Source organism: Sipha flava, unplaced genomic scaffold (assembly GCF_003268045.1).
Source record: "Sipha flava isolate LNK unplaced genomic scaffold, YSA_version1 227_pilon_pilon, whole genome shotgun sequence".
Lineage (NCBI taxonomy): Eukaryota > Metazoa > Arthropoda > Insecta > Hemiptera > Aphididae > Sipha > Sipha flava.
The window spans coordinates 680440-692059 of record NW_020272863.1 but is presented as its reverse complement, the minus strand read 5'-3'; the positions used below and the strand labels follow the sequence as shown (position 1 = coordinate 692059).

General features: G+C 24.7%; 1 protein-coding gene across 4 annotated transcripts; it reads right to left on the bottom strand.

The window, feature by feature from the left end:
- Positions 1-1248: 1248 nt before the first annotated feature.
- Positions 1249-11375, bottom strand: LOC112683478 (phosphatidylinositol 4-kinase type 2-beta). Of its 4 annotated transcripts, none has more exons than XM_025554530.1 (8): positions 11087-11375; positions 10793-11022; positions 5723-5841; positions 5225-5557; positions 4908-5162; positions 4597-4824; positions 4185-4324; positions 1249-1385 (listed from the first exon to the last, which is right to left on the bottom strand). In XM_025554530.1, exons 2-8 carry the CDS (start codon positions 10980-10982, stop codon positions 1286-1288), a joined length of 1365 nt encoding a protein of 454 aa, XP_025410315.1. In that variant the 5' UTR covers positions 10983-11022; positions 11087-11375; the 3' UTR covers positions 1249-1285. The 4 variants fall into 4 exon arrangements, with proteins under 4 accessions (XP_025410315.1, XP_025410316.1, XP_025410317.1 ...); XM_025554531.1 differs by having other exon boundaries at positions 11100-11375; XM_025554532.1 differs by lacking the exon at positions 11087-11375 and adding an exon at positions 5926-5989 and having other exon boundaries at positions 10793-10906.
- Positions 11376-11620: the final 245 nt, after the last annotated feature.

The following is an 11620-nucleotide window of genomic DNA, read 5'->3' as shown; positions in this document are numbered from 1 at the left end:
GTTTTGTCTAGCTTATGACCTGTTTTACGTGATTTTTTGCATCGTCTGCAGCCCCCTTAAACGTTTTGTGTTGCGCGAAAACTTAAACGAATAATTTTCGTTACGTATTGTATTGTAGCATTGAATACTCGAATAATTCCCATCGCTGTTACCTGCCTAATGTTTATTTAGTCAAACTTAAATATATATCTGGTGTGGTACTAGTATAATGGAACACATTTACTTGTTGAATTTTTTGTTGTCTTACAAAAAAATCATTAAAAAATGAATGTAATAAACTAATAGCTGTTTATGAGCCAATATTAATAATATATGAATCATAGACAGGACGCTTAATATAATTTGTATTAGTTTTTTAATTTTTAAATGATTATGAGTTATTCATATAAATATGAATGTATGTGTGTATATATTCAATAAAAATCAACTAATCAAATATAAATAACAATAATAAAATTATAAATTAATAGTGGAATGAAAGAAATAATAATTAAATTAAATTAATTTTATTTAATTACAATGCAGAAAAATAACTTACCAAAATAATGTATTTAAATATAAATTACAACATATTAAGATTGAATTAGGAACTGAATTAAATATAAAACAATTCACTCATTTTTTATTAAAATATTTGCAAAATAATGACAATCTTTTACCTCTATGGCATACAAAATTAAAGTAGATATTAATCAAACACTTTATATATTACATCAGTTCCAAATACAATCTTTAGAAATGAAAAAATAATAATAATACAGTTAAACTAGCTGTAGATTGTATATCCCTGTTTGCCGAAAAATTATTTAGTTTTTGCTTTTATACATATTTAATACATCCACAGCCTTCTATTTTTTTAAACATAATAAATAAGTTTTTATCGTATAATGCTAAAACGAAACTAAACTAAACAATTAGAATATTAATTTAAGACTAGAACTAGATTTAAAAGATGTAAGTGCTCTAAATGTTTTACTCCATTATCATTAGAAGAAAACCATTATGAAAGATACAAAAGTATTTTAAAAATGACTGTTGAATTAATGTTATATTTAATATAATGAAAACCTGATTTGAAGTATACAAATTAAATAGGTTCAAACTAAATTTGAATTTTTATAATAAAACTGATATTTTTCATTTTTATAGGTACATTTAAATAATTTAAATATCAAATTAGCCAAATGACTATGGGAATAAAAATTATGATTTTTTTTAGAACATTTACCACTATTTATAAAAAACTGATCATATTATTATTTATGTATTTTGAAATTAAAAAATGTTAACACCATGAGAAAAAAGGACTTTTATTTTGAAACCTTTGAGTAAATGTATCACTGAAAGAACGAAATTTGGAAGTAGTTCCCACATGTCCTTTAGATCTGAAAAAATATAAAATCATGTATTAAGTTGGGAAACACTGGCTCCTCCCTGGTTTATAACAATCGTTATTACACGAATCTTATAAACTTTATTTTTGATATATTATATATTTCTATACGTGTGATCTTTATAAAAACAGTTTTCGTGTTATTCATACCATAAAAATTTAGCTCATAATCTATAAAAAAAACTTTAAAATCCTACCTATTAATCCCAAACTACGGTACATTTTATTTGAGATACAATTTTATGTTATTATAAATAAGTTCTGTAAAATATTAAACATACAAATGTTAAATTAGAAATTAGAAATGTTCACATAATGAAAATGAACTTCTTGAATCAATTCTTAACTTGAAAAATTTAATAGAAAAGAAAATGGTACCTAAGTCAAATAACAAAACAAAAAACATTGGATGAATTTTGGATAGTATAATTATGTAGAGTAAAACGTAGGCAAAATGCAATAATAAATATGTAATAATAAATATATGAAATAAATGAACAAATAATAAATAATAAATTACATTTAATAAAGATTTATCTGGAATTTTTTTTTCTTTTTGTCAACTTGCATTAAATGGAAATCTGTCTAAAATGGAAAAAATATCCAGTCCCAACTGATTCCATATTACACAGATTTTACTGTATTTTAAAGTCAGCAAATTAAATAAGTTGTCCCACCCTTTCAAAAGTTAAAATGATGCCACTGTGTATAGGGAAGTATGAAAGGGGAGTATGAAAGTATGAAAGTTGGGAGCGCGAGTATGTATTCATGTTACTCGCACTTATTGTTGTGGGGGCTTGGGTGTACTTAGCACCCCCATTTTCGAAGTAAGCATCCCCAAATGTGTTCATATTAATTTCTATTTAAATACTCATTACTTATTAAGTATAGAAAAACAGAGTTTTTATTGTATAAATATATAAATTTAGTATTTAAATAATGGTTGTGGAAGTTCGTTCTCTGTCTCTTCGATCCTCAAACTGGGACATCATATTGAATGACCCTTTTTTTATTTTGATATGAAAACAAAATAAGTATATAATTTTTTAATTTAAATATTTATAGGCTAACACAAAAATACATTATTACACAATGTATATAATCATACCGATTAAATTACCATAATATAATGATATAATGTACAATATTATTCTATGTTTTATTATTAAATAATATAATATTAAATGTTATTTTTTCTTGGCTTCTATTAACTTGAATAAACTGAATGATCGGCCGGGATACCAGGGCGAGTGGCAAGCCTAGTAGTAAATATACTGAATTTTAAAGAAATGATAAGTCATTTCTTTATCAAAACGGTTCTGAGCAAAGATTCAGTATAAAAATCAACTATTTAGAAGTTTTTTATATCATTTTTAGTCGAATTACCAATAGGTTATTTTTTTTTTATCAATCTGTGTAACATTTTGTTTGACGAAGAAAATTTTTTTTTAACCAAATTTATCTATATTCAAAGTTTCATTATGGATCAATTATAGATTATCATATTGAATGGACCAATTTTTTTTTAATAAAAATTTAATTTTTAAAATTTATTTAAAAACAGTAAAATCCGTAGAAATCGTAGATATAATCATTTACTTAAACGCTTATGAAATAAATTTCAAACTAACAATTTTTAAAATTTTTTCAGTATCAGTAAAAAAGTACTCGTATATGAGTAAAGTGATATTACATTTTTAATATCAATATCAATATTGATATTCAATATTTAAAAATTAAAATGTTATTACTTAAACATTTTCAAAAAATAAAATATTTTTTAAGTTCTATATTAAAACCAAAAGCATTTTTTTAAAATTTTATCAAGTACAAAAAAAAAATATCTTAGCTATAAGGCGAGGATGGGTAACTCAAAGTTACTAGAGGGGCCAATTTTTAGAAAATTAAAATCTAGCGGACCAAAGCAAAAGAAAAAAAAGTCATTCAAAATATGAATATTAATTAGCATTTAAATACACCGAAATAATAAATTTAATACACATGACAGCACGACACAAATGATACAAAGAAACTGATATGGTTAAATAGTTGGGAACAAATATAGACCTTATATAATAGACGGAGCATTACTAGTTGGCGGAATTGGGTGGTGGGAGTAAGATGTTTGTTAGGTGGGAGTAATTTTTGCGATTTCTTTTTACTTTCATGCATGTGTACTTTGATAGCTAGTAACAATTAAGTTAGTACTCGACGTCGCTCAATGGAGGATACTAAAATAATTGTAGCTACGGCACTCTGCTAAATTTAAATATGTATATGACTCTTTCAGTCTCATAAAATTCTAAAAATTGTATTATTGATTTTTAGCTCCAATCAGCTTGCATATTGCAAGTAACTTAGAATACGAGCGCGCAAGAATAAAAAAAAAAAAAAAGAATACATAAATAGTAAGCAAAAAACGACTTTGGCGATAACCAATCGAGCAGAATGTAAACATGCAATCGCGATCGCCATATTGTAAAACTAGCACGGCAATTTAAACACTCACTGCCTTAGACGCTGCCACTAAATTATTTTTGGAAGTAAATATTACAGTGCTAGGAGCAGTGGCAATGGCTGAATATAAATCCACTATTAGATATAGCACATAAATAATTACTGTTATGTTTTACGTTAAAATATTTATCTAATTACTATTAGGATAAATACATACATTCATTTTTGAATATTAAATTATAATAGTATATAATAAATTGTATAGAATTACATGAAAATAAAATTAATTGTTATAACATTTTAAATATTTAAAAAACCGAATTTGTATTATTACCGTTCAACAATAACTGCTGGCATTTGCACAAGTTGCACAGGACTTTTACCATCTTTTAAAGCTTGAGTTAAATTTAATATTTGTCCACGCATAACACTCATTTGCTTTTCAAACATATGTCTATCAAATCCTTTGTCTATCTGTAATATTAAGTATAAAAATGTACTGAAAAAAAATTCATTATGTAAGGTATTACTAGTGGTATATCCAAGGATGACATAATATTTAATACTTTGTAATATTTTATTGGGCATATGCATACAACATAATGTTTGTATATAAAAACATACTTTTTGTAACAGTATATAAATAAAACAATTTTCATGAGACAAAAATTGTCTTTACTTTTAATAAAACAGTATTCCTATTAATATATCTGGATATACGACTGTGAATTATTTATTTTATTAACCTTAAATAAAGTGTAAAGATCATCACACAAATCTTGAACAAAATTCATATCTGATAGATAAGGTAATACAAGTTCTTTTGTATCCTTACTAAATGGAATCTTTGCTTGTGGAAGCCATGCCCAATGATAAGGATAAGCGCGCCATGAGTCTGGATGTTTAAATGGAAATGCCAAACCATTATCAATAGCTGCAATTTTTATATCAGGTTCTTGGACATTATTCCATTCCTATAGAAATTTAAAAATAATTAAATGAAAAATAATTTTAATAATACAAAAAAGTTTAAGAATTAAAAAAATAATTGACTTACACTTGAGCTTTCACTGATGGTAGAATTTGTAAGACTAGCATTAGGACTTGAACTTAAGCTCGGTTGATCATATCTAATCAACCAATTGTCATTACCTCGATCAGTATTTCGAATAATGTAATCTAACACAACTAGTCTTTCAAATTGAAGTTGAAAACGTGATTGAAGATTTAAAGGTAATGGAGCTAATTCAAGCCGCCTAAGCCAATATTCAGCATCTTTATATCCTTCCATAAATAATTGGAACGATCCTATCTGAACATAAAAGTATATCAATCATTAAGTTATTCAAATAAGGACAGTAAAATTATACATACTTTGGGCCTAAGACCAAGTCTATTAAATCGCCGTCCCAATTTTGGAAAATGATCATTTATAGCATGTTTCATTCGAGTCTTTTCTCTATCTAAACGTCCATAGTTAAATGTTTCACTAACCAATTTGGCAACCTTGGTTTTAGGTACAATATTTAATCCAAGTTTAGTTGATACAAGACTAGCACCTGCTTCAGACAGGTATCCTTGATTAGGTATTAAACATGAACGCCCAAAACAACAGGGACAACAATTTTTATGTAGCCATTTGATCCATTTTGGATTTAGTAACCCATACGGTTCTTCATCTTTTGGCTTAAAAACACCAATAGTTTTCTAAAGTATAAAATAATTTAATAATTTTTTAATTAGTCTATGTAAAAATATAAATTGTATGTAAATTATTTATGATTATCAATATAAAATCTGAACATAACAATATAACTCAAAAATACATTAAACCTAAGTTCTTCATAAATTAATTTGTAAACAGAAACTTACACAATTTGGATCTTTGACAAAATAACTGCCACTGGATCCTTGATAAATTCGTTCAGGGAAGACACTATTATCTATAGCTATTTCAGCTTGTTTGATAACATAACTGAATGAAGGATCATCTGCAAAATTATAAAATAATATTTAACATACCACAAAATATATTTAACTTTAAATAAAGACCTAATAGAAAGTATAACATTTACCATTATTTTCATAACAGTCATAATCAAGAATAGATAAGTCTTCAAACATCATGAACTTATAACACTATAAATTATAAAACAATTTTGTATTGCCTAATTTTAAGTTTCTTGCTTCATTAATACAATGGTTAACATATATTATATAATATATAACTAGAGCGCGGATTTGTATGCACTTAATAGTATCGAAATATACCATATAATATGCAGTCAAAATTATGAAAATATGCAAAAAATATGCAAGAATTTTTTATTCATTTAAAATTTATAATTCAACTTATAAAAATGAATTACTTAAATACTTAATACAAAAAAATTTAGGGAATTTTCTGAACTTACTTTATTTTTAAAATTTTATTTATTATTAAAATAAATAATCAAATGCATTTCAAGTTTATCTTCTGTGAAGCTGTGTCGTTTATCGATTAACATATTTTTAAAGACTGAAAACGAACCCTCGATGTCAACCGAAGTTATTGGGACATATTTGAAGCAAGTGGTATGTCGATAATCGACTGACACAGCAAAAGCGATTAAGTTTACGTCGTTATCGATTATTTATTTTATAACTAAATATATATATATATATAAATTATTATTTAGTGACAATGAAATTTATTTTTAATTTTTCTACTAGACAAAATATTATTTTATACATTTTTTTTTTTAAATTTTTACTTTAATATGCAATAAATTTTGAATTTTACCAAAATATGCAAAATTATGCAATAACCACTAAATATGCAGAAATATGCAAAAAAAAATTTCACCATTAGCTTCAAATTATGATGATTTGTGGAGATAACTGACAAAAATCCAAAAATATTGAAAGGAAAAAAATATGCGAATGCATAGAAATCCACGCTCTACATATAACATACAATAGTTATATATTAAAATATACACAATAATATTTATGTATTATAATATGATATTTTTATTGTATATAATATTGACACATTTAGTTTACATATGAAGTACTCATAGAGGAGTGATTCATTGTTGGATGTTTTTAACTGTAAAATTCAATAACATGTTAGATATATACATATATAGTATATACAGTATTTTTAATACTACTCCAAGAATTTTAATTAGAAAACCCATTAATTTGTTTAAAAAAGGATAGAAGATTATTAATAAGATTAGCCTTAAATTGTAAATGAATATCGAATGTCAATAATATTAAATATCAACAGTCAAAAAATATAATTATAATACCATAGTCTATAATAATCATTAATGTTGAAATTCATAATAGGTAGATAACAAATCATATTTTACATAATGTTGCATAAAGTTTAATTATTTCTCTATGAATATATTTATATGTTTTACAAATATATGCTGTATTTTAGATACAAAGTTCAATAGATAAATTATTTTAACGATAATAAAATATTGATTTTAAAAGAAAATAATATTTATATGTTAAAGTAAAATGTTGGATATTACTAATTAAGTAGTTACAAATTAATTTATTTTTTAATATTACATTCACCACTAACAATTTTTATTATTTCAAAGCTTGTTAAATATTTTCATTATCAATTTATAATACCTCAAGAGGTTTTTAGATAATACTATTAGATCAAACTATTTCCTAAGGGTTCTGTGGTAGTAAACATTTAGGAATCACTGGTCTAGTTGATACTTTGAAAGAGATAATTTTACGAATTTTCCAATAGCCTTCTTAGACTGGGTTGCATAAACATCCTGTGACTACTTACAGATCTGTAAGTACGTTAACGGATCCGTAAATAAAATTTAGTATTGCTTAAACGTTCGGTCAAGTTACCGGCTCTGTAAATTATCGGCTGCCGGACCTGTAAACTGCAGATCCAATTTGGGCTCTGTAACTTACAGAGTGTTAAGTTACAGATTGGTTAAAATAATATAATATAATTATTATGATAAGATAAACACGTTTTATTATCAATATTATCAATATTTTATTTATATTATATATTTTTTAGTTTTTGCGATTATTAAAAAATAAAAATTATTTTTAAGTTAATATACTTACGCGGCTACGCACAATTTTTTCATTTATTTGGTAACCACGGTTAATATTTCTTTATCAAATAGATCTTTATGCAACTCGAGAATAGTTTACATAATCATTAAAAATCTTACAGAGCCGGTAACAAATGTACAGACTGTTCTTTATGCAACTCGGCCTTAATATTTGAAAAAAACTGATAAAATTAATATAAATGCGGTAAAAAGTATGACATATTAGTTTTATTGTAAATTTGTGTTTTCTTCGCAACTCAAAAAATAATCATTTAGAGACATACATACAATGTTTGCTAAATGCTTATATCACTATTTTTTTGGAGCTGGTATAATTTTGAACGGACTTTTTTTGAGCTATTTATAGAAATTCTTTTTTTTTTTTGGATTTTAACGAAAATGATAATAAAATAATCTTAGTTTGTCAAAGAGTCTTGAACATTCAATACAAAATTCCAAAAATATCTGTTACCGATGAAATAAAAAAATTTGACAAAATGATAAAAATCACAAAAATCCTCAATATTATTGTAGTAAAAATAAAAAAATCTACTGAAAAGTTCCAAAAATGAATTACAAGTGTTAAAAATCAAACTTTGACAAAGTCAGATACTCAATGAATTTTCATTTAACAATATTAGTTATTTAGTTAAAGACATTTCATAGTTTCAAATAATTTTAATAATTTTTTTCTGTTAATAGGAATTTTTAATTTTCTCAAATTTTAGATTCCTTTTTTTTTGGTGTGAAAACCTGAATATTAAAAGTTCAACCTAACCTATTACGAAATGCAGTTCTTCTACTATATCAACTATTTTTAGAAACATCCACTTGATCCCTGTTACTCAGAATCGTTTTCTTTTTAGAACAATGGAAAGTACATAGTTTTCAAATTTAAAAAATCAATACAGCAAAACGATTCATTCATTCCTGTATTCCACTTGGCTGTGTGCCTCATTTAACTTCAGAAACTTGCCTTTTTTTTTTTTATGCTGTATGCTAACTTATTTAAAATAAAATCATAAACTGTGACTCAAACATGACTATGAATTAAATATGTATAATAATACTGTTAAATAGTCAGTATGTGGGTATATGATCTGGCATTAATGAATTATCTATAGAATCTTGAGTATATAGTTTGAATGATTATTATGAATTCAAAAGAAATTGACTTAATTTAATAATTTGAATTAAGTTAGAAAAAAATATATTTAAGTAAATTGGAATGACTATAGGAAAAAATAAAATTGACTTCTCATTCTGAGAATATGATAAAACCATTTTATTCAATGAATAGTTTTAGAAAAAATATAAAAATTAATGAAACATTTTAAATAATAAACAATAAATTATTCAAAGTTCAATGTGGAACAATAAAATATTATTTTTATTTTTTAACTTCGTCTTTATAATTTTCTTTAAAATGTAACATTATAAAAACAAAATAGTAAATTTCCTAATTATTCTAATATTCAAAACAAGCATTTTTTTTTTTTTTTTTTTTTTAGTTGGTATACAAGCAAATTAACTAGGATCTAATTTTATTAATTTAAAATGTAAAGGAGAACCAAGATATGTATAATTATTCAATAAAATATTAGAATTGCCATATGATCTTATAACATGTTATAATAAATAAATTAAAAAGTTTTTGGAGAATAAAATAATTTTTTAAATGGACAGGAGAAGCCACCTTATCAGAAAATTCCTCCATCGGTCAAAAAAATGCAGATGCATAGATTTATTAAATCCCCAACCATAGTATCACATATGGGGTTTTTCATTAAACAGCTTCCCTCTTCATACTAATTATCATGTATATATTCTTTACATCATAATATCCTACTTGCTTATTGTAGATATTTCTGATTTTAAATTTTCTATTTTAGTATAAAAAAAAAAAAAATTACACAAAATTAATTTAATCAACAAATATTTTAATTTACTTAAATTAAATATGACTCAGAAATTTATATTGGAGAATTTATTTATAATATTTTTGATATTTACACTATCACTACAAGTACTATATTTTACCTTATTTATTTTATCTTTTTTCATTTTACATTGTTAATTTATAGTCAGTTAAAAGTAATAAATATGCACCATGCAATAAACTTATCTGAAGAAAATTACTAGAATGACTTTAGGATTACAATTAAAATGTAACGTAGATTATTTGAGATATACCGAGATTAATTATTTAAGTAGTATATACCTACTTGAAAAATGTTTGAAATATGTATGCACTTAAATATGCTGAGTAATTAATTTTAATTTTGAACAACTAAATTAGTTTTGAATAGTTATAATTTTAAATTTAATATTTATTCAGTGAAAAAATTTTATTCAATATTAATATGTTATTTAAAATAATAATATATAAATAATTTGAACAAGAAAGAAATAAGTAACATATAAAAAGGTGTATTTTAAAATTTTTTGTAGGTTTTTTTTACATTTTTCTAAAAAAAATAAGTGATTTTATAATATTACAGAAAATACATATGAAGTAAAAATTAATAATTATTCCCCAGAATAATATAATGTAAAATTATTTAAAACTACTTTATATAAATTAATGTTTTTTTTTTCTGTACTTTTGTAGTAAGTTATTTATGACTTTTGAACCTTTTTATTCTTCTGGAGTGCGAGACCCAGGAACCCCTCCTCCCAAAATTACATCACTGAATATAAGCAAATTTTATAGTTATCAATGCTATTAGTAGGTATGTATAAGTTATAGCAAACACAGTTAGGTTTATAACTAAGGCAATTGTGCAACAAATTATTATCAATTAATTATAGGTAAAATAAAATAATATTAAATGTATTTAATTTTTTTTACCTGGGAAATGATTATAACCTGGAGCATGGTCCATGCGTCCCAGCAGAGGTTGATTTTCTCGGTCTTTAGCGTCCAGGTTGTCGTTGATGGGTTGTTCGAAATCAACGTCAGGTACAAATGGCTGATAAGTGGAAGTAGTAGGCGACGGCTGTTGCGAAATACCGTTGGGTTGCAAACTATCCTCGTTCATTGAAACAGCCGGAAACAAAGACTCAAAGACACAAGGACACCTGGGGAATCAGTATTAGGCTCACAGCTAACAAGGTTAGTCATAAATTCAATAGTATTTAGTACGAAATCAACAAACGGTACAAAGCTGCAACACTAAACGTAGAAGCTAATAAAATGGATACAAAAATTATTTGGAGAATAAAAGAAAAAAACAATGTGTATTGGAATTAAAAATTAATATAACACAACCACAATACACTGCACACATATGTTTTTTGAAAATGAATATTGCACGATCAGTTTCTACTATTATCTCCAACGTTGTCTGGCTGATAATGAAGAAAAAAACTATAGAGTATACATATTGTTCCATGAAACAACAACGTGGTAATAATAAAAGTTACGAAAATTACGTAACAGCATTAATTATAAATACTTAAAATATAAATAAATAATTAATAAATACAATAAATTATAAATTTATTATCAATGTTAAGAGTTACCACTTTTTTACCTGTTTGTTGCGATCTATTAAAATACTGGTACACCGTTAATCCCGCTCACCCAGGTTATGCGATAACGGTATTGAAAATATTACGATTTGATAAACATTTGGCTAATAATAAATAATCGTAATATAAATAGACATAACAGCCA